The 24,992-nt window shown below is 37.0% G+C and overlaps 1 protein-coding gene across 1 annotated transcript in view; it reads left to right on the top strand.

The window, feature by feature from the left end:
- Positions 1-1,624: 1,624 nt before the first annotated feature.
- Positions 1,625-24,992, top strand: part of LOC122045550 (ubiquitin carboxyl-terminal hydrolase 4-like) — a 35,431-nt gene continuing 12,063 nt past the window's right edge. The window contains exons 1-2 of the mRNA XM_042605817.1: positions 1,625-2,106; positions 14,664-14,780. Of these exons, the coding sequence (XP_042461751.1) occupies positions 1,984-2,106; positions 14,664-14,780 (240 nt within the window). The 5' untranslated portion in view covers positions 1,625-1,983. The remainder of the gene's footprint in view (positions 2,107-14,663; positions 14,781-24,992) is intronic.

Genomic DNA, 24,992 nt, shown 5'->3' with positions numbered 1-24,992 from the left:
CTTAGATCCTGTTGCCACAGGCTGTGGCACTGGCCACGAGTGCCTGTGGTGTGGCAACCAAGCCTGCCACAGGCCGTGGTGCTAGCCATGGTCGCGTCGTGGCACGATAACTGAGCCTGCAAAAAGGTTGTGGAGCTGGCCATGACTGCCCGTGGCAGGGCGGTAGAGCCTGCCACGGGCTGTGGCGTTGGCCACGACTGCCCGTGGCAGGGCAGAGCTCCTTGACTTGGTCTTTTTGCTCTTCGTTTCGCTCCAATCTTCACTCCTATCATCCACAATAAATGAGAACAGTATCTAGGAACAATAAAACATGAAAATGAAGCAGAGAATCAAGTTACCACGAATTATGCATGCAAAAGTGGGTCGAATGTAGTGCTAAAACATGCTGAAAACTTTATATACTTCACACTTATCACCTGACATGGTTTGGTAGATCGAAATTTTTTTTCGATCGACCAATAAACTTGATAATGATGAGATAGTAGATTGTGATAAACTTAGTCGTGGAGATCCATTTTGACCAAGATCTATAGACTTATCAAGCTTGATCGATTAACCAAAAAAGCTTATAAAAGAAGCCTCAGGAAAAGAACTCGGGACATCAATCTTGCTACTACTCATTCTCGATGCTCGAAAGTAAAGACAACAACACGTTGCTCGTATGACCAGGGAAGCACTAGGAGTGCGGGATACTCAAGGCTTCAGCACCAATCATCAACGTGTTTGATTTTGCTTACAAGTATTGCTATTATTGTTTTTATATATTGTTCTTGAAAAAAATTCCATAAGAAGATTTCTCCAACTCTGAAAGATATTCGGAAAGGAGAATACTAGTGATCGGATGCCTCCTATATATATGCCTTGGAACTAAGTAAATCAGTGTATCCTCTTCTCCTTCATTCTTGTTTAATTTATTTTTATCCATTGCGACTAACTTTATAGAAGGAATGAATGAGAAAAATGAGAAAGCAATGATTGATAATCACCCCTTCTCTCGATTCCACTGATCCTATAATGCATACTGGCCCAACGCTTACCATCACATAGTTCACATGGCTATGTTTTGATTCATGGCCTTAAATATTTTTTTTTTAGTTAGCACCATGTTTCCATCCTTCGAATTGATTAATTCTTGAGATGATCTATCCGACTCCACAGAAGTTTCAATCGATTATTAGGATAAATTCGAAAGTACTTGTAATAGGAGGCTTAATAGTCTAACATCCCAGTTTTATTATTCCAATAGAAAAAAATATCATGTAATGTGCTATAATTAAGAATCAAATCATGAATATTTATAATACTATGAAGATGCCCTACTGCATTATGGAGAGGTATTTTTTTAGTTGGCAAGCAAATAGATAAATTGTAAGATGGAATCTACGATCTCAGCAGCCCGATTCCATTGGCGTCATGATTATCTGGAGAAAAATTAAGAAGATATAGTTGACCCCTGAGAGGATTACTCATTTAGCTTTGTAAGAATATACCCTTATTTATTATAATAACTTCTGTCCTCCGGTAGTCAATTGGAGACTGTAGCAAACACACAAATGAAATAACTGTATCTGTCTTTTAAATGAAATGAAGTGTGTGATGGGGAGCGCCCAAAATATCGTGGTTTTTAGTAGAAACGATTATTAGGACAAAAGCTGCGCCTGCCTGCGGAGTCAAAACAGATAGATCCCATCCGTCGACGACGACGAACAAATAGAAGTGAACGACAGAAAAAAAAGAAATCCCACGTCAATCGCCATTTCTTCTCCTCCTCCCCCGCTTCCTTGATTCGCTAGTTCATTCAAGGATCGGAGTCTTGGCCTCAGCAATTCCCTCGTCGAACCCTAGAAGCCTCCTAATTTTTTAATCGTGGATCCCTCTTCGTCAACGGACGCTATTGAGAGGGGGCCGGAGAAGGCGCGCTCCGGTCTGGGCTCCAGCTTCCGCTACCTCAGCGGCGTCGCCGGTGGCTTGTGGGACAAGTGGATGGTAATGGGGGCCACCGGCTCCAAGCTCGAGAAGGCCCTCGGTGATCAGTTCCCGGAAGGCGAACGCTACTTCGGCCTTGAGAACTTTGGAAACACTTGCTATTGCAACAGCGTATTGCAGGTTTGCTTCCCCGCTTCTTTCTTACTTGGATCTATTTAAAAGGAAAAGTCGCAAGGTTTTCTATTTGATTATAATGGTTGATGACCCGAAACATGCATCTCGTTTTCGATTTGACGCCAAGGAACCGAGTAGTACATGTTAGTTGAAGAAATGGCAGTGCCTTTGTTATACTTGTTGTATTTGACAAGTCAGTGGATTAGTTAGAAACAAATGAACCAGCTACCTGATTCAGACAACGGATCTACCAATTACTTGGAGAAAAGGTTAAGTTAATTGGCAACACAAATACATGACATTAGAAAATGGGAAATATGCTAAACTTAAAGTAGACATATCTACAGCTATCTAGTGAACCCTTGTGGGTTTGCTAAGTTGTCAGTTTATATTATGGCTGAAACTACAAAATGTGTAGCCTCTGGTAGCTTCTCCAACAAGCTTGTATCTCAGTTGGAAAAAGTTGTCTATTGGAGATTAAGTTGGGAGTTCGGCCAGTGTGCATTTAGTTATCAGTTTAGTTTGGCCACACTACCGGGAGTTCAATTAGAGTGGGTATGGAGTCAAGTGGGGTTCAATCGAATTACTTGAATTATGTTAGTTAAGTTAGGTTAAAAGCTAAACAATTTTCCTGAAGTGGATGAGTTTTGGATAAGTTTTGGCTATTGGTTGAAATGGAGTTTAGTTACAGGGCATTGTAAAGTGGTTTTTAGGCTTATCTTGAGGTAGGGGTGACAAAAGTTGACACAACCAAGTTCAACATGAATTTTTGCTTAACAGGTTAACCCTTTATAATAAGATGTTCAAACGAAAGTTTGACACAACCAAGTTCAAACCATGGCATTAACTCTTAAAAATATTCATCTAAGTTATATATATGTTATAAATATTCAATATAATAACATGTAAAATATAACACAATATCCTATGGATTATATTTTTTAAATTTGTGTATAATTATTTAAATTAGTAAGTTTTCTTTTTTATTTAAATTTATTAAGCGGATCATGTCACATAATCTATTTATAGTCCATCTAACCCTAACCCATTTAGTTAGACGCCGTGGGTCAGCTCGTTTATAAAAAATCTGGAAATGGCTTATAGATCTAAACACGTATAAGTTTGTATGAAATGTATTGTAGGCGAATGAGATACAATCCATTTATGACCCCCAATTTGAATTGCGACCCCCAAGATTGAGGCGGAGAGAGGATTTGGTGAGTTTAGTCGAAGTGAGATTGTGAGTGAAGTTGCGAGAGGATTATCTTCTAGGTTTTATGGAGCAATATAGTAGGTCCTCAAATACTTCAAAGAGAATCGCTTTTTTGTGGCCTTGATTCCTTCTTTATAGTTTAAAGTGTGTCTACCAAATAAGGAGTTGTCATGTGGTAGAGTCATTTAGGTGGATTTAACTTACCCATATTGTTTGGACACATGTTAACATCTAGTTGGTTGGGATTGATCCACATACTTTGATTTCTATTCTCACTATAAACCTTCTCTTGGACACGTGTTAGTCTGTCATTGGTTGAGTTTGGTTCATGTAGTTTGACTCTTAATTCTCATTGTAAACTACCTCAAAGTACATATGTTATTCATCTAGAGTGCCTAACATTGGTTGGTAATTTTGTCAACATGAGTTACTCCCTCTTACCAACTTTCATGAACAGAAATTTGATATAAAATCCTTACTATTTTGTTTTTTTTAATTATATATATATATATATATATATTATTGCTAAACATTTTGGTTGACTTTCTCCGATTCTCTTTTCTTGTCTTTTTGTCGTCACCTCAATAAACACTCATATATACGCACTATTATTCTATAATCCATTTCACCTCGATAAGAACTCATCTATTTGCACTATTATTCTATAATCCGTTTTGCCTCAATAAACACTCGTTAATCCTATGTATACTTCTTTGAAACACAACCACACTATTTTTTCTTGAAACTAATGATTGAAAGTGTTGACCTAGCAGAGCCCAACACTGATTGATTTATCATTCTACCTGCCAATCAACATGTGAGGACTCACAGGGGCAAGGTGAGGAAGAAACTTTAATTTCACACAATCAAAGAGGCGAAACTTTAGCATCGATGAAGCTCCTTGATGGTGAATTTTAGAACACTCTGTTCCACTCTAGCAATGATGAAACCTTAAGTTAAACTCTCTCCTCTTCCCCTTCTTTGTCGTCCTTTTCTTCTTCTTTCATTGTTTTCAAGTGCAGTTAAGGTCGGCAAGGGCAAAATCTGTGTGCGCCTAGTGTTCGCGTCCACTATTTTAGTTTGGGACTCAATCCGTAATTCTAACACTTAATTATAATTTGCATAATTTATTATATAATTTGTTATGCAGTTTATAATTTATCTAATTTATTAAAAATCTATTATATAATTATTAGATAGAAGGGGAGCCTCGGCGCAACTGTAAAGTTGTTGTCATGTGACCAAAAGGTCACGGGTTCGAATCCTGAAAACAGTATCTTGCAAAAAGCAGGATAAGGCTGCGCACAATGGATCCTTCCCCGGGACCCCGCATGGCGGGAATTTTGTGCATCGGACTGCCCTTTTTTTTATATAATTTATTAGATAGTCATATAATTTATAACTTTGTATAATTTATACCTTTAAATAATTTATAATAAATAAATTTTGGTTAGGTTAATTTATTTGTTATATATTATATAATAGTTTAATTTCTTACGGCTGTTGGAACTCTACTAGCATTACATAATATGGTACCAAAATTATATCATTTCGATAAGAGATCAAAACTCAGTCACAACTTGAGATTTTAAATCTTAATTGTGAGTTTCACCAAAAAATTCATTTTAAACCTTATTTTGCAAGAATCACCCAAAATGCATTTACTTTGGCTAAATTGCCGTAACACACCAACTTAACTTTGAATTTTGTTTATTTAAATCTAGCTTGGGCACTTGTCTTAACGGAACAATAAAAAACTATTCAGGGCCAAATGCTAGTCACCCAAGTCAAATTGCTTATCAAATCAAACTATTAAAATCATGTTTTTAAAGTAAATATAAAAAATAATCATCAAGAATTGGCTTGAAGGACATATGACCATTCCTAGTTGGATAATATTCATGTGGTATATAATTTATATTTTCATCCTACTTTAGTTAAATTTACCTTGCTTAAACTAGTTAGGATTTTTTAAACGTAGGTTTAATCATGCTAGGTAAAATTCATAAACATATCTATGGAAACTTAATGCTATTTTTATATTACAAGTGGCAATCAATTGTACTAGAGTGAAAAAAATAATATTTTTGCAATTGTAATTTGAATTGAAAATTATTTGTATCGGTTAATTTAGAAGTTAGAAGTTGTTAATTCCATTGATTTCAATGGAATGTTATAAAAATAAATTTTTTTAGTAATTGGATTTTCCTTCTTACCTTTTCTAGCAATGTGTAAATGTATTGGAAAATAGATAACAACATAACTATATGATTAAAATATGAGGAATATTCAAGGCTTGTGAATTTTAGAAAATAGCAATGATTTTTTAAAACCTATATGAAATTAATCCATTTGAAATAAAAATAGTGCATATTAAAATATGAGGAATATTTAATGCTTGTAAATATTAAAAATTAGTGATGAATATAAAAGTTAATGCCATGGTTTGAAATCTTGTATCGTTCCGATAAATTATCGAAACTCAATATTACTTGGAATCAAGGTTTAAAATCTCGAGTCATGTTGTTTCGGCCTTTGATTGAAACAATATTGATTCGATATCGTGTCGACACTTCGATGCATGGTGTTGGTGACAATAGAGTGTCAAAAATGAATCCGACCAGACGACCCAACCCGAGTCAACTCGAAAAAAATCAGGTTCGAATTGGGCATTTTTGGGTTTTGGTCGGGTTTGTGTTGGAGGGTTAAAAATTTTCGGGTTGGGTCGGGTCGAGCTTGGGTTGACATGGGGTTAACCTAAATATAGGGTTTGGTGGGTTTTTTTTTGGATTAAATCGAATTTTATTTTGAAAATTAAGATGTTTTTATGTATATTAATATCATGTTTGTATAATAATGATGGAGTATTGAGATAAAAGTGAAGAATTATAGGGAAAATAACCAAAACAAGTTTTTTTGAATATGATTTTTGGGTTATCTGGGTCGGGTTCGGGTTTAGGAGTTTTGAGTTGAACTCGGGTTCGGATTGGGTTTGGGTTGGGTTAAAAAAAAAAAACTCGACCCGACCCGACCCACCCGAATTGACACCCTTAGGTGATAACTCGAGATTGAAGGAGGAAAGGGATGAAACAAAAGAATGAGACATTCTTTATGCTAAGTGTATCAAATTTTGAGAATTTATTGGAATAATACATTTCGACCGTTTCACACGAGATGGCAAAGTTATGCTCGGCACAAACAATGTTCCTTATTATGCTTCATCTCCTTCCTCATTTAACCTCCAATCCATTAGTGGCACCATACATTAAAACATTGGCACGATATCGAAACTTTTGGTTAAAAATCAAAATGCTGACATGGCTTAAGATTTTAAAGCTTGGTTAATGCATTGAAGATAAAAATAAAATTGTGCTTAATAAAGAAATATGACATTTTACTAATGGTCATATAGGGTGTTGAATTTACTAACGGACACACCTTTGTAAATTATCAAAGGACACAGCTTCCACTATTGCCATTTTCGAAACACCCCTATGATTGCCTAAATGTTGGCCATAAAACTATCAAAACATTTTGATGTTCAAAATCAAGCAATGTGGACATGAATAAACTCCTAGTAGAATCTTAAATGGATTGAGAGTCGCAATCTATCACTTTCCAATTGAAGTTCATCAATTATCATTTATAAATGTATTATTTTGGTACAAGAAGTTAGTTAAGGTTGTCAAGATGTTGTTCACCTTAATATATTTCTATTGGCCAAAATGATAATATAAGACTGCTATTCCAATTTTGGTGTTTCCTATTCATGCCCTTACTTTGACTGTTGAAAGGCATCAAGGTGCTCTTCTAATGATCATAATGATAATACGAAATTACCAGTGCAATCAAAGTATAGGAATCCATTTATGCCATTCTTTATACTGATCACCAGAAGACCATCAAAGTAAATCCATTCATACCCTTTTGGATTTTGACCCTCATAGACCATTTAAAAAGTTGTATGGATGTTTGAGGGAGCACAAGGTTATTTTGGGAATGCCAACAGTTTTAAGTTAAAGGTAGTTCTTTAGTAATTTGTAAAGTTTGGTGTGTCCTTTGGTAATTCCGAATTCTAAATGCACATGTTGTTAAATTGTCAACGGAATTATATAATAATAAAAAAAATCAATGTAACAAGTGCATTGCTGTCTTAGTGAAGACTCATCCACAATGGTTTAATAGGATATTAAAATGAATTGACTCATTAGTTATAGTAAAAAAAAAGGGCAGCCCGGTGCACGAAGCTCCCGCCATGTGGAGTCATGGGGAAGGATCCATTGTACGCAGCCTTACCCTGCTTTTTGCAAGAGACTGTTTCCAGGATTCGAACCTGTGACCTTTTGGTCACATGACAATAACTTTACCGTCGCGCCAAGGCTCCCCTTCAAATTGCATGTATATATGATTATACAGGAGATTTATATTAAAACTATAGTATCCTTTCGTTTTTCTTTTGCCCAATGGGACAATTGCTCCCGTTGAGCTCCAAGTAGATCAACCCAAGACTAATTAGTTTTCAACTACTATGATGCAACTCTACTTCGATACCGTTCAATGCAAGATGGTTCCACTTAATAATGAAATGAATTGTGTATTTGAACTAAAGTTTAAGTTAAATATAAGAATATATAATTCTGGCATACTTTAATCTAGAGAGACTGGTACTCCTATATGCACATTTGCTTTATATGTGAATTGGCGATACTTAATTAAAGAACTGTGAAGCTAATATAATGAGTCTCATTGATTACTGTTTTTCCAACCCCTTAGTTTTTTTTTTAAAATAACACTGTACTATATTTACCACTTCTAAGTAGATCACTTTGACCATTTTAATTGTTTGTTTAGAGAGTTTGCTCGAGAATTTTGGGATAACTAGGCTGCAGTTTTATGAAGAATGAGTCGTATTGTGAGTTTATAAAAGAAGTTAGAATTCTATGTATTATTATGTTTAATTAATAATAATTTTTCTCAATCTATTTCTTGAGTGCATCAACATCTCACTTTGGTTTTCTCTTATCAAAACATCTACCTTGGTAGTACCTTATTTCTTCAGAATTGGCTGTTGGTGAATCAAAGTTTTCTATTCCCAGTTTGGATATATACTTTGAGAGTACTTGATTAGATCCTCCTATTTGGTTTGCCTGCCTTGTCTGTCTATCTTGTTTTTGTCTGTCTGCTTGTCCGGTCTCTATTTGTTTTGGTTCTGTTTCCGATTTTTTGTGTATTAGTTATAGTTTCTAATTTGTTTGGATTCTGGTTCTGGTTATTTGAGTTCTGAGTTATGGTCTATAGGTTCTAGTTGTAGTTTTTGATTTGTTGGGTTCTGGTTTTTTGGTTCTGAGTTTTGGTTTCTGATTCTAGTTACAGGGTTCTGGTTGCTGTTCTGATTTCTTGGTTCTGTTTTTTGTGTTCTAGGTTTTGGATACCGGTTTTGGTTTCTGTTTTAATCATGTTCAATTAATCATAATTTTTCTGCTTCTATGTGTTGAGTTTCTTTCAGTGCATCAACATCTCATTTTGGTTCTCTCTTCTCAAAACATCTACCTTCATAGCCCCTTATCTTCTTGAGAGTGGGCTACACCTTTAGCTGCAGGTTTTCATGAGGTCACTAAACCACACCAATGGTGCTTACTCCCTTTAAAACCTGATCTTCGAAACTAAGCTAGAAAAAAGGTAACTGAAGAAAATGAAAATACTGAAATTTTCATTGGGGAAGATAAGGCTCCTCAGGTTAGTCCTTGTACAATATTTAAATAAAAAGAAGAAAAACCTCAGGTTCATCCTTGTACAGTATTAGAAAAAAGAAGAAAAAGCCTTTCTCTACGTGTAATAGCTTCAAGATGGTATTCAAGTTATTAATTATAACTAAAATGAACACGGATGAATTTTTTGGGCTTTACTGCTCAAGATATTATTACTGAATTAAAAAGGACAACTTTTTTGGGCTCTGCCGCTCTAGATCTAAAGTGTTGAAAAATGCTTATCAAGGGGTTTCAGATAATTAGAAACTCCTTTGCGTGCTGCTTGAAGAGCCTGTGGGAAAAAACAGGATAAATTGCCATGAATTGCTAGATGATAGCTCATTCAGTTGATGTTATTCCATAACTAAGATATGCACATTTGGTAACATAAGGCAACTTAAAATGGCTTCTATGCTCATGATATGTTATGTTCTTTGAAAAAGGATGACTCTTTCAGTTCTACTGCTCTATATCCTAGGTGTTGAGATTCAAGGGATTTTGGATAATTAGGGAACTTTCAAAAGTTGCTTAAAGGGTCGATATGCAAAAAACAAGATAGTCATAAACTACTAGATCATTTAGTCGATTAATGGCTCCATCTTGCCAAACAATGATTTTTTGTTGATTGGTTTTAAGACATTCTTTTTGGGTTTTACTAGGCTTTTGCATTTGAACTTAGTATACAGTGCATTTCAAGGTCAGTTTGAGTTAAATTTCACAAAATAAATGTAGGATCGAAGTGCATTTGAACTTAGTGTACAGTGCATTTGAACTTTTTGGGGGTGAATAGCGTGTTTCGCGTTTTCACAAACCGACGACAGCTAGTCTAAGGCTTGCAATCGTTGATCGCTTTCAATGACAATCCACTATCAATTTGTCGTTTACAAAAGATTAAAAGCGGTAATAAATTTACCGTCTTTATAAAACACGTACGAAAAAGACTATTGCAATAATAAAATTATACCACTACCTAGGCCTATTCGATCCACCTTCGTCACCGAGTTATCCAACTCCACCACTTCCAGGAGTCTGGACTGCTGACATGGTTGCACCAGGGCAAAGCTCTATTCGAGTTGTCTCTATCCCTTCCCAGGCGATCCCTCTTGGGTGCCTAGAAGTTGACGTGCATCGGCCAATCGGAGCGTGCCAACTCAGTTGCACGCGTGGCTGGATTCGGGTCTAATCAGGCGCCTAGACTAGTTGGGGTGCCCAAACCTTTGGTTGCTTAGGTTCACTCCATATGCCTAGAAGCCCTTTTCCTAGTCAACTTCCAACTTTGATTTCTTGCATCACAGAGTCATAATATAAGATATAAAGGATTCGACGATCTAGGGCGGACTGACGCTTAGTGTTCCTTTCGAGGGAATGCGACCTCATCTACTCCTCTCAGGAGGGTTCACTTGACTTGCTAAACATTCGGTCCTCCAGACATGTTTGGACTTTGTGCTCGGCTTCCGATCCTCTAACCTCCCGGGCTTCCTCTCGATGTCCGGTCCTTATATCCATAGACATGCAAGACCTCCCGGGTTCGGATCGGAACTTGTGCTTCGGCTCCTTCATCTTGATTTTACTTACAAAGTTGCAAGTAATGCAATATCTTTCTCGTTTGGGCGTGTATTAGTCTGCTCATGTAATTCAAACTCAGAAAATAACTCATCTAACCTAATAATTGAGAGGTCCTTGGAAACTTTGAAAGCATCTACCATAGATGCCCACAAGGTGTTCTTATGAAAAACATTAAGAGTATACCTTATTATGTCACAATTTTCAACTTGCTGACTGATCGCATGAAGACGGTTGAGATCTTGGATGCGAGCGTGGAGCTGGCTTGCCGATTCTCCTTCCTGCATTTTTATATTATATAATTTATCTAAAATTAAATCACATTTTGATACCTTAGTGTCAGAAGTGCATTCGTGTAGCTCGATCAATTTATTTCATAGTTCTTTGGCACTGCTGAAGGGTCCAACCCGGTTCAACTTTTCTTTGGTTAAGCCGTATTGTAGGGTTTGAGTTGCCTTAGCATTAGCTTCGACCTTCTTTTTCGTTAGTACTTCCTATTTGTCGCAAGTGAGGGGTTCTCTATTTTCGATGGGGAGTGTGACTCCAGTTTGGATCACGATCTACATCTCCAACTGAGTTTTGAGGTGGTACTTCATTCGACCCTTCTAGTAGCAAAAGTCCTCAGTGGAGAAAAGAGGTGGACTAGTGGTATCGTAGTCTTCTTAATGGCCATGTCAAAGATAACATCATGCACACAGATAAAATCGAGAGAAATGCACTTGGTCTTGGATTAGTAGGGCGGGAGTAAAGAATTAAGAACACTAAAAATTGGTTCGAGTGGTGTTGCACTAATTTTGAGCTATTAAAAAAAATTGAAAATTTTGTTTGAAGATGTTGTTGCACCAATTCTGACTTAAGGTGAAAATCTGAAAATGAAAAACTAAAAAAAAGATACTAATTATAGGATCGAAGAAGCACTAGAGGAGGTGAATTGCATGTTTCACTTTTTCATGGTTTTCGAAAAGTATGCAGCGGAATAAAATAAAGACAAGCACAGAAAAGACAAGTTTTTTTTACGTGGTTCAAAGTCCGACGACTACTAGTTCAAGGCCTGTGATCGTTGATCGCTTTCGATGGACAATCCACTATCAGTTCGTCATTTACAAAAGATTAGGAGCGGTAACAAGTATACCGTCCTTATAAAACACTTACGAAAAAGACGAATGCAATAATAAAATTATACTGACAATATCGAGATGTGGACTTCTGTGCATCTGTTAGAGTAGTGTCCAAGGTTTAAAATTTCGACCCGTGCCGAGGTTTCGGTCTCAGACCGGAACGGTACAGTTTCGGTATCGTATCGTGCCGTGCCGATACAGTTTCGGTATTTTTTATTTATCTATAGTAATTATAAGATAAATATGTTTATTGTGTATATAAAAATAAGTTGTATATTGATTTATTATAAGTTCTCAATTATTGAATAATTTAATATTGTTAGAAAAAATAATTAAAAATAATTTTATTTAAATAGAATTGATATATTAATAATTCAAATTAAAATGGAAGTATCTATAATAATAATAATAATAATAAAAAATTAATACAAGATATTACTTTATATTAATAATAATTATATAAATTAACTATTTATTCATTTAATTAATTATTAATTAAATAATATATATTTTAAATAATAAAAATATCAAGTAAAAAAAATAAAAAAAATATCAGAATATAAATATAATTTATTAGATTTTTTTAAAAAAAATTTAGAATTTTTTAAAAAATTTAAATGAAATTTAAAATAATAAAAAATATATTAGAATATAAATAAAAATTATTATATATTTTTTAAAATTTTTAAATGAAATTTAAAATATTATTTTTTCAGAATATTAATTAATAAAATTTATTTAATTTATTTTAATTTTAAATATATTTTTTATTTATTTTATTAGGATAATTTAATTAGGGTTTATAAAAGCCTCTTCGAAATATCACACATCCTCCGCATATCCTCCTTGGGAATTCTTTAAATTAATTAAATAAAATAAATATTTATTAAAAACAGAAAAAAAATAAAAAAAAAAAACGCGCAGTACACGATCGCGAGGTCGCGCGCCGCGATGGTCGCGGGTGATCCCGCGAGGGGAGTCCGGCGGCGTCGGAAGCGTCGCCGGACGCCTCCGGCGGCGCCGGAAGCGTCCGGCGACCCTGCCGGACACGTCCGGCGACCCTGCCGGACACGTCCGGCGCTGCAGACGCCGTCGTGCGCGACGCTGCAGAAGGCGTCGCGCACGACGCCTTCGGTACCGAAGGCGTCGCGGGACGCCGCCGGAGGCGTCCCGCGTCTCCTCCGGCACCGACGGAGGCGTCCCGCGTCTCCTCCGGCGACGCCGAGACGGGGACTCCCCCCGTGCCGGTTTCGGCTGCCCGGCGGAACGGTAAAAACCGCCCGTGCCGGGTGGCACGAAACGACATTTGTAACCCTGGTAGTGTCTCGGTATAGCGTTGGTGTTCGGGAGCGAGACAGTAGTTAGAGCACTTGGAAGCTTGATTGAAGTTGTGTTGAGCTCTTGGTCGAAGGTGCTTTTTATAAGCCATTCCAGGCGTTTGGATCATCTCCAAGCGCCTCCACCGAAGCCTATCCAATCCACCTTCGTCACTGAGTTATCCAACTCTAGGCAGCTAGACCACTCCTGGGCGCCTATACCGCTGACGTGTCTACACTAGGGCGAAGCTCTATCTGAGTTGCTTTTATCCTTTTCTAAGCGCTTGGATCCCGAGCACGTGGAAACTAACGTGCGCTGGCCAATTTGAGCGTGCCAACTCAGCATCACATGTGGCTAGATTCAGGTCTATCCAGGTGCCTAGATGAGTTGGGGCTCTGGACCTTTGGTCTCCTGGGTCCACTCTAGGCGCTTGGAAGCCCTTTTTCAGGCCAACTTCTAGTTTTAATTTCCTACCTCACAGAGTTAGCAAAACAGACATAATATAAGATATAAATGATTTGACATTCTCAGGACTGTCCAGCCTTGACTTTGGATTTTGTTGAAACCCTAGGTCGAACCTATACTTACCGTTTCCTTCATGGGAACGCGTTCTCATCTACTATTAGGAGGGTTTACCTGACTTGCCAAACATCCGGTTCTCTAGACCTGTTTATATTTTTTTGTTCGACATTCGATCATCTGACCCAGGGCTTCGTCTCGATGTCTAATCCTCCAGACCCATCGACCTGCTAGACGTCCGGTCTTTCGTCTAGACTTCCCGCCTGGTGTACTCGATCTACCAAGTCTTCTTGATAGGTCCCACCGATTAGGACTTTCTTGCCTACCCGCAACTAGAGTTTTCCCTATGCCTAGTGTCTGTTAAGACTTTTGACTTGTCTAATATCTTGTCAACTTGACCTACTAGGATTTTTTGGTTGAACTACCTACACACTTAGTCAACCTTATTAGATCACAATACATTTTAACTTTGAATTCTTTGCCAATATTAAAATCAGGATCGATTATCTTGTGTTTCCGGTACCAACAATAAAATCTCTTTATCTTACCTAAAACTCAAAATACGTTGATCTTTGGAACATGGTTTGTTCAAGCTTGAGGTTTTATTGACTTCACAATGTCAGTTCATTGTGATTTGCTTTAATCCCCATGCTCATTGAGTTGAACTACTCTCTGCTTTTACCGATTATGTATAATAACACATTAAATGGCTAAGAAAATTTTTCTTATATTCCAAACCCTCAAGGTATTTGAGACACAATAGCATTAAACCTGGAGCGAATAATTATGAATTTTGTCTATTATTGCTTTTCTCTAATTTTTGTTACTTCAGGCAATGGAAAATTTTATTTTGCATTTACACCATATTTTTTCTCTTGCCATCTTCCATCTTCCATCTTCCGTCTTCCATTTTTCATCTTCCATTTTGTTTTAAATTCCCTGTTCATGATTTTTATAGAAGGTACTTTCTCTGGAATGTTTTGAGTTGCAGATTTTAATTACATTGACATCTTGTATAAGCTTATTCTTTTAGTTCTTTTTCTCATATTATAACTTAGTTGTTAATTGTGATTTTTGTAATTACAGGCTCTTTATTTTTGCATTCCCTTTCGAGAACAATTATTAGATTATTATACAAATAACAAGAATAATGGAGATGCTGAGGAGAATCTTCTAACTTGTTTGGCAGATCTTTTTACTCAGGTAAACCTGCTGTCCGTAACTTTTGTGAGATTCTGCACACCAACATTATTTCTGGCCATGTTTTTCGTCCAGTTAATTCTGTGGAATTGCTTAGCTTGTCATTCCATCACATGGGAATCGTGTCCTCAGGATAATCTCCATTCAACTTTGAATCGATGATCTATTAATAATCTCCATTCTATTTTTGTTATGTCCACAGTAAATTTTGTTGCTTCATGTACTTTCACTTATATTATTATCATGTGGCATTGAGCAATGTGGGTGAGACATTCAATTGTGACAATATGTTGAGATCAATAGGAGGACGATGTGGCGACAGAAATCTACCTTGCACCAAAGAGCGATGATGTTGAAGCTTTCTCCATGGGACATAGCCTTCTCCTTGTGACATAGTTGATTCTGTGAGGAATAACACATGTCAAAGGGCTGGTCGGGAGTTACCCGACAAGGTCCTTCTGATATCTAAGTCATCAAGGAGTCCCAAAAAAGTGAAATAGAAAGGAAAATGAGAAAAAATGGAGTAAAGCATATGAGAAAGTAGATGATGATTAGATTCTAGAGATCCTTCCTCCCCTTACCTTAAGAGAAGTCCAAGGGACGCACCTCATGGAGAGAAGCCCAAGGGACACATCTCACTAAAGGGTGCCATTGTAACTGTCGTGCCCCTTCAAGTTATGGTAACTATAGGTGCCTTTCGCATGCCAGGAGGTCGGGAGGTCAACATGCTAGGAGGTCGGGAAGTCGGACCAGCTCAGGTCGACAAGTCGGACCAACTTAGGTCGGCAAGTTGGACCAACTCGGGGTGGGTCAACTGGGTGCATCGACCTCGAGCTAGCTAGATACCGGCAGTATCACAAGTCTCTTCAAGTCGAGGAGTGGTAATTGTGCGAGACTCGATTAAAGTGTTCGAGTCAGCACAATGTTCAAGTAGGCTTGAGAAACTGAGTTAGGTAGAGAGTTGTTGGGAAAAGATACAAAATATATTGAAAAGGTAAATGAATACAAACGAACTTGGTGTGAAGATACCGGCTCTAGAGTCCAATGAGGCTAGGACAACAACTCGATCCATGACTAAGTCTTAGTTGGGAGAGTATGATGACTCAACTCTTCTAGAGTGGATAAAGAGCTCAATCCACGACTATGCCGAGTCGGGAGAGTAAGTGGTGATTTTGTCCCTCACAAAGGAAATTATTTGAGGCGACCCTGTCCCTGATGGAGTAAAATAAGTGCTCAATCCACGACTATATATAAGTTAGGAGAATAAGTGGTGACCCATCCTTGACGGAAGAAAAATATTTGAAAGCGACTCTCTCTTGACAGAGGAGTTTAAGTGGCGACCCTATCCTTGTCAGGGAAAATTGTTGGAGGCAACTCTGTCTTTGACAGTGAAAATTGTTGGAGGCAACTCTGTCTTTGACAGTGAAAATTGTTGGAGGCAACTCTGTCTTTGACAGAGAAAATTGTTGTAGAGGCTATAGGTATTTGAAAATTCAGGGAAGCAATCTAAGAAAACAAACACTAATCACTCGGGTCTGCAGTTAGTAAATCTATAGAAATAAGCCAAAGATTAGCAAATTATCAATATGATACAAAAACGTTGTAGGGTGAGTTGAGGAAGAAGGTTTGATTATTATGGAGGCGTCTAGACTTGACCCAGATTGTGAGGCGGTCCACCAACATCTTGGAAAAGAAGATATGAAGGCCCACCCTAAAACTATTGGATATGGGATAAACCACTATCATCTTAGTGAAGTATAATTCCTGAGCTCTGAAAATTTTCAACATTTTCCAAGAAACTAAATGCAGATTAATAAATTGAAGATATTTAATTAATAGAAGGAATCTATAGAGGACCATCTCCTTTAGGAATCTTTGTTTTAATAGGCAATGATAAGACCCGTATCTGCTGTCGAAGTTTCCAAACTCACCATCGGAGGAGATTTTAAAGCAGCAATCCATGCACCTTGAGTCGCCTACATGGTCCATCCTACTTCTAGACCATTTGACTATGCTTTTCTGCATTATGATTTCCACATAAAACCCCGACATATATTAACAAACATACTTACCAGATGAAGCAAATCAAAACTGCATGGTATGATAAAATGCTTTTGCATTATGGTTTCCACAGAAACTCCGATATAGAGTATCAACATACTTACCAGACGAAGCAAATCAAAACCTTGGATCTCAACTAAGGTTTAAATTTCGACCCGTGTCGAAATTTCGATTCTGGACCGGAACGATACGATTTCGGTACCGTATCGTGCCGTGCCGATATAGTTTCGGTATTTTCTAAATATAAAATATATTAATTAAAAAATAAAATATTTAACATAAATATTTAAAAAATAAATAATATAAAAAATAATCTTTAAAAAAAGGAAAAGATATGAAAATAGATAAATAAATAAATAAAATTTTTATTATAATTTTTAAATTAAAATAAATGAAATATAAAATTAATTAGATAAGTTTATTAGGGTTTAATAAAGCCTTTTTAGATTATCTCCATCATAACTAGGAGTTGATTAAAATAATTAACCTAAATTTAATTTAAAAAAAATCTGAAATTCAGCACCACTCGCGAGCTCGCTCGACTTCGGCGCTGCCGCAGGGTTGCACGACCCTTCAACCATGGCGGCGGGGATCGCGTGACTCCTTTGGCGCGACCACGGTGGTTCCTTTGCAGCGGTCGCAGGGTCGCGCGATGCCTCCGCGGAGACAGCGGAAGAATTATGCGATCCTTTTGTTGTTGTTGTAGGGTCGAGCAACCCCTCTGTTGCGGCCATGGGGTCGCGCAACATGTCGCAACTATTGCAAGTATGGTGCCGAGGTCGTGCACGTGCCGATTACCGAGCGGAACGAGATGTTTTGACCGTCTCGACACAACACTTTAAACCATGATCTCAACCATTATTGGAAAAGGAGCATAACTGCATAAGAGCTTGAGATCATGCAATCCCAATGACAACATTCTTAGTAATTCCATCAAACACCCTTCTTGCATCTTCCAAGTTCTCTGTATAATCACGCACAAGTTCAACATACTTCTCAACATCTGGTAAGAGACCTTGAAGCTTGACCGTTTGACAAACTACAACATAAAGCAAGTGGTCTGATGGATGATACCCTTGCTACACATTTAAACTCCAATTAGAGCCATCATAATTGTCATAAATAGAGGAAGGAGTTAAGAAGAAAACAAAAGAAGGTTAGGTGCCCATAGGTCTAGCTACTTTCATAGCCATCATTCTCTTCGTTCCATAGTGATTGAGTCTGTGAATGAGGCAAAAGGCTCAAACTCAGAAGATGAAGCTTTCGTGACATCTTTGCTAGACGACCAAAATAATGCTTTGGAAGCTGATGGACAGGCGACGGGACCTGAGAGGGCTCTTGGTTCCACATCGACGGAGAAGGAAAGGGCAACGATGGAAGAGGTTAGCTATCAACGTGATTCTTGAGTCGGGATTCTACTGAGACTAGCGGCGGAATGCTAGCCTCCGCCACCCCTCCTATCAGATGCTCGTGGCCACCTAGGTGTGGATCATGAACTGTTGCAGGCCTTGGATGATGCCGCCACGATGCCATACGTAGCAGAGGGATAGAAAGGGGTTAGACTGCAAGTCGCTGCCACTATGATCACTAATTATGCAAAAATAATTAATCACCAGGCAGACAAGATAGTAGTAAACTTGTAAGGTATTATTAAATAAAAAACATATCAAAGCATTTTAGAACTCGCGGAAGTGCCGATTAGGATTTTCAAAATGGGAGATGTCAAACAAAAAAAAAACAGATTTTTTTTCGAAAACCCCTTTTCCTTTTTTTTCTTTCAATGTCCTTGCTTGCGTTTCCCATAGAATGCCAAAATGATATGGTGATAGATATCTCACCGCGATGACATAAATCTACCTCACACCAAAGAGCAATGACATTGAAGCTTTCTCCTCATGACATAACATTTTCTTCGTGATGAGTTGATTCTGCAAACAGGGCTCTTCGGGAGGTCCCTCTGATGTCCAAGTCATCAGAGAGTCCAAAAAAGGTATAATAGAAAGGAGAAATGAGAAAAAAATGGAGTAAAACATATGAGAAAGTAGATGATGATCAGATTCTAGAGAGCCTTCCACCCTTTACCTTATATAGGGACATAAGTACAAGAGACGCATCTCATGGAGAGAAGCCTAAGGGACACGTCTTACTAAAGGTCGCCATTGTAACTATCGTGCCCCTTCGCATTATGGTAACTGTCATGTCTCTTCGCATACTAGAAGGTGGAGAAGTCGGCATGTTGGTAAGTAAGACTAGCTTAGGTCAGCAGGTCACACCAACTTAGGTCAGTAAGTCTAACTAACTCGGGTTGGTAGGTCAAACTGACTCGGATATTTAGGGTGGGGCCACGTGAGTGCATCCTAACCTGGAGCTAGCTAGATACCCGACGATATCAGGGGACAAGAGCAAAATATAATATTTCTGCTTGTGTTGCTTGATACAACACAATAGCATACCTTAACACATATCATATGGAGCTTTATACAAGTGATATGAAGCTTGGTAAAATGATACAAATACATGTAATGCAAATATAATGAGAAATATGTAAAATCATGGGTTTAATTACACTAATTTGGGTCACATATGTTGGGTGTTTTTATGTGCATTTTAAATTTGTTTTCGTAAAACATAAAGCGGAAGCATAATAATTTCCTAAATTATTACAACACATGCATCACATACATATAGGATATACATACAAATGCGCAGACATAGCTGAAGAACAAAAATTTCATAAAAAAAATTATATTTGTCAGATAACGTATAGTGGAAATAGTATCAACTAGCAACCTTTAGAAAGGTTGCCTCTATCAATATCCATGTCAAGATATCTTCGAGATGGCTTCGCTAAGCCATAAGTTTTCGTCTCCGATTTGGTACTAACCAAACAAAGAGATGATACAATCCGAGTGAGAGAACCTCCAACTCTCTTTGTGCTCGGCAGCAAAAGCAATCTGATGGCACAAGAGAGGCTATTGTCCAACACTTGAGGTTGGTGGTAGGGGTTGTCCGGTGGCCCAAGAGTAATCGGTGACCAAGATAGGCCTGACGGACAGCAACATCTGTGCTGTTTTCCGACGGCTAGAAGGCTGGCTGGAGGCTGCTGGCTTACGGCCAAGGGGGAAGGTCGGGCTGGAAGGGTAGCCGGTGGCAAGGGCAGCGGTGGTGGCGGAAATCCTTGTACAGCGGCAAGAGAAGGAGAGAAGAGAGGAATAAGAGAAAACCTAATCATTATTAGGTTTAATTCCCATGAATAATTAATTAATCTCTTCTCCTTATGGAGGGTTATATACACACACCTTTTCACAATGACTTAGGGAACAAGTCATCTTTCAAACCCAAAACCCAATAGCAAACCGATTCGCTATCATTAAGTTTGGTTCAAAACCAAACCAACTTGATTCAAAACCAAACCACTCTTGGTTCATTATTAAACCAAAACAAAAGGGATTCAATCTTGCCTATAAGAGGAATAACTCACCATCGTTTCCATTCCAACAAATATCTTCCATATTTGAGCCTCGTTTGGTCCTAACAGACTTAGTCCCTCTCAATATGAGAATTTAATTTTCAAACTTATTTTAGTCTTTCAGATATATTTATAGTGTGTGTGACCTAATAGGTTTTTGATTTATGTTGGTCGTCCATAATTAACCAGTAATTATGAATCGATTGACACCTAGTAGTACATCATGATTCTCAATTAACTGAAAAATCATAGTTGATCCCACAACTAAATCTGAATCCTTCAACAACTACGATTATCAGTGCGTCTATTCCTTTCACTCATCTTATACCCACTTGGTTCAGGACATGGTCTATCTGTCAATCTCTACTACTCTGACTACGTCACACTTAGCCTAAGTAACAGTTTCTTGTCTTGTGGATTCAAATTACTCAAACATGTGTCCAAAAAGATCATTCTTTTTATGTGTAGTGCTTTGGCCAAAGAATTACGAGGAATAATCTTGATAAGAGGCCTTAGGGTATACGTCTTCTTTATCAAAGGAGTGATGAATCCTTTATGGGCTATTCAAATACCATCCAGGCTAACACCTCCTAGGAGATGTTTGCTCAAATGTAAAGTATAAATCTCTAGGACCAAAATAACTTGAATACCTTAAGTCTAAGGAAACTTGCACTCAAGTTGTAATGAGATTTTCATCGACATGTAGAGAACCATATGAAGTCTTATAGCAGGTCACATCCAATGAATTAGTTACCCTTAACCAACATCTATATGTTAATTCTCAACATCCTAATATTTCCAGCTAGTGAGGACCGACAACTTCGTTAAACCAAGGGAGTATAACATATGCTAGTCTTACAGAATTGATGATGTCCAATCTCATCAATTCATCGACTAGGAAATATTTCTATCGTTCATAACTACATATGAAAAGAGACCCACTAATTTGATCCAATCACAATTTCTCTCTCATGATAAGCATTGTATTGTAGATTTCATTAATTGAGTTTAAAGTCAATATCATATACACACTCAAATAAGAAATATTATTTATCCAATAAATAATACAATATCTAAGGCGATTGCCTTAGAACACCTCTCAAATATAACAACATATGTAGCTAACAAAGTGCGGATCATGCATATGGCATATTTGGTCAGTATTTATACTTAATTTTTGTTAGTTCATTTAAGTCAATTTAAACTAAACCAAATTGATTGAAAACCTTTGCTTGGAACTCTTATGTGTAACTGTGACACTTGTTTTGCATGAGATAGATATGATGAGTTAATTTTTGTAACTTGTCAAATGACAACAATATGAAGATGAGTAGGCAACAAGGTTCAGTAGGACACTTGATAACATATTTTTGGTATAAATTTTGAAAAAGAAAAAAGAATGATTTTGTTTTTTTTTCTCTTTTGGGTTAAAAAGATTACACAAATCTGATTTTGAGAATTCTTGCAGAAAAAATATTGTAACTAATACAAGTAATAATTTAGATGAACACAAGTTTGACATAGATCTAATTTCTAGATGTAGATACACATCTCATGCATGGTGGATTTGTTTATCTAACCAAAAATATAATATGAGACATAATGTAAACACTGTAACTCTATAGGCAAAAGATTATTTCTAGTGATCTATTCTTTTTTACCCTTGAAGTTTATCTTTTTTAATATATATCTATTTTGGCATTTTATAATTGTCAAAATCTCCTTCAAAGTTCTCAAATTGCGGTAGATTAAATTTATCTAATTGAATATGTACTTATTGCTCTCAAATATTTACTCAAGATCTTTTTTAAATTGACCATACCGTATGTATAGTTCTAGCCAAAGACCGAAACTTCAACACTTCTCAAAATTTTAAACCTTGGTTCTCATCTCATATTGTTTATTGTGTCTTTTTTTTTAACTTAGTAAAATTCCATTTCATTTTTTTTTGCTCAACAAATTGTGTTTGTTTTAGCTAATTGTTCTTAGTTCATGCCCTTGGTCATAGACATGACAAATTTAGTCCTAAATCTGCTCATACTTTTTTGGGGTATTCCAGCACTCGTAAGGCTATTTGTTCAGATTTGCTGTCTTCTTCTGATGTCATCTTCATTGAGATTACACTAATTTCTTAGACTCTTTGGAACATCTCCTAAAACCGTATTACCTTCACCGACATTCCTAAACTCTTATTAGAACCATCTACTACTCTATATCATTCCATATCATTAATATTACATTGATCTTGTTGTTAGATATGTCCATGTTGTTACATAAATTAAAAAGGTCACAAAAACTGAGACATGATCATGATGAAGTTGAAAACATAATACATGCACGCAGATACCAATCCTTTAACTTCATATCAACTTGTTGAAGGAGAGAGGATATAGAAAGATTCCTAAAGTAAGTCTCTAGTGTGAAATTCTCTTAATGGCTGCAGGATCAGCATGAGGTAGATTGATGAAAAGGGAGAAGGAAAGTGCTAGATGAGGTCATGGAGTTAACTGGAATGATGAGGTGAGATTTTGGAGATTCCTTTTTGTAGGAGTATTGGTAGCATGTATTAGACAGAGGAAAGACAAAAAAAATGTTGAACAAGGGTCCTAGGACCGATTGAAAAAATAATGTCTCACAGGACACAACATAAGTGGAAATGAGAGGGCAAGCAGATCTTATGGAAAGTTGTGCTACCAAGCATGTCAAATTAGGTTCTGGAAGAACGAATGCAAAACTCACATAACATATGTTAGAAAAACTCTCAAACTATGTAGATTATGAAGCATAGGAGAATGGATCAGAAATTTCTCTACTTGATTAGAAGACTTGGTATATGGAGAATTCCAGGCCTTTGACACTATTGTTGGGAAGAGAACCGAAGACTGGAGGTTGGGGATTGCAGATTGTGGGAAGAACAAGAAGTATAAGGACTCGGCATATTCTGCTACTGTCAAAGAGGAATTGCAAGAGTTGGGTGATGATAAAGACTTAGAACATGATGAGGAGGAAAAGGCAGTAGTAGTTGCTGAGTAAAGTCAATCTTGATCCTCTAAGTCTTTGCCACTAGCTGTAGTATCCATGTGGCTCTGGAGGGGATGATGCCTCAAAGACAAGGACTTGAAGGGTGATAAAGGTCTGAATCCTAGCAATTTGGAGGTTGCAGGATTAAGAGTTTTTGAGGAATGCAGAAAAGGTGGAAACTGCAAAAGAAGTTGCTTGTTTTTGTCATCATCAAGTAGTTCTAGAAGTTTAGTAGAAGTGGTAGATGATGCCAAAGCATGAGTAGGTAACAAGCACAAAGTGACTCTCTTATGAATTCTTCTAGAGATCACTGCTTATCTGAGGTACCAAATACAATCAGGCTGACACAGGTTAGATGAGCAATGGGTGTCAGAGAAAAGGGTGTTCAGGTAATGATGACTGCTAAAAAGACTTGGAGGATGAAGAATGGTATTTGAGGGAGCTTCTCTCAAGCTCATAGTTCTTACACTCGTCCTTAGGTGGAATGGGTTACATCCACGTCACCTTTGATACGAAAGAATTTAAGGTTATCACAATGAGCAAGAGATGATAGAGATGCGGAACTTGATGAGTAACTCTCCTACATGTGATGAGAGGTGCTGAATTGGAGTTGAGAGGAAGAGAGAGAGAGGAGAGAGAGAGGAGAGAGAGGAAGTGCTAGAAAATTGATAGGTAAGCCCTATGAGAATTACCTTTTGAAAAACCTAACTTTGAGAGGTGGGAGGCTCCATTAAAATGGAAGAGATATTGTTTTGATCTCATTATTGAGGGGAGGTTGTTGAAATTGACTACCTCACCCATGGGAGTTTCCTTTTGAAAAACCTAACTCCAAAGAAGGGAAACTTTAATATCATGTTGATTAGGATAGAAAAATATTGCTTTGATCTCATTATTGATAAATAAGTGGAGTATTGATATATAGGAGGTGCCATCATTGAGATGGCAACCTCCCCTATAGGAATTATCTTTTGAAAAATTTAACTCTAAAAGGAAGGAGGGAGGCTTGATTAAGATGAAAGAGAAGAAATATTGTTTTGATCTCATTCTTAAGGGAGGGGAGGACATTACAATACCTTATACCCCTGAGACTTTCCTTTAGGAAAACCTAACTCCAAAGGAGAGAAACTTTGATACCATGTTAATTAGGATGGAAAAAATATTATTTTAAGCTCATTATTAGAGGGCCATTACATAGTGTAAAAATATTTATTGTATTAAATATATAACTCTAAACGTGAAATCATGGTTTTCAAAATTGTTATGGGTAGTGGGATAAGATTGTCAATGAATCTGAGTATGGGTATAGGACTGGTGACATCAAAATGGTAGACATTAAAAAAAGTAAAACATTAGGGATTTTGAGGATACTTGATTCCTTCTTGATCAATAGTATTGCCCGGATGAGATGCTTACTAAACCAAGTTAATTTATTAATCTTACAATGAATCTTAGGTGGCGAGGAGGTGAAACATTTAATCTAGAATTACAAGAGCATTAAGGTCTATCTTGGCTTCCTATATATGACTTCTCTAGTATTCAAACTAAGATCCAGGAAGAGATTGTTTGATTAATTGAATTTGACAATAAATTTTATTTAATAAAATTTCAATCTATTCTCTCCTTTTCTTTGACATGCCTTTAATCCATTTAATGCATTTTTTAAT

This window comes from Zingiber officinale, chromosome 2B (assembly GCF_018446385.1).
Source record: "Zingiber officinale cultivar Zhangliang chromosome 2B, Zo_v1.1, whole genome shotgun sequence".
NCBI classification, from domain to species: domain Eukaryota; kingdom Viridiplantae; phylum Streptophyta; class Magnoliopsida; order Zingiberales; family Zingiberaceae; genus Zingiber; species Zingiber officinale.
The sequence above is the reverse complement of the archived record's forward strand: the minus strand, read 5'-3'. Positions and strand labels throughout refer to the sequence as shown.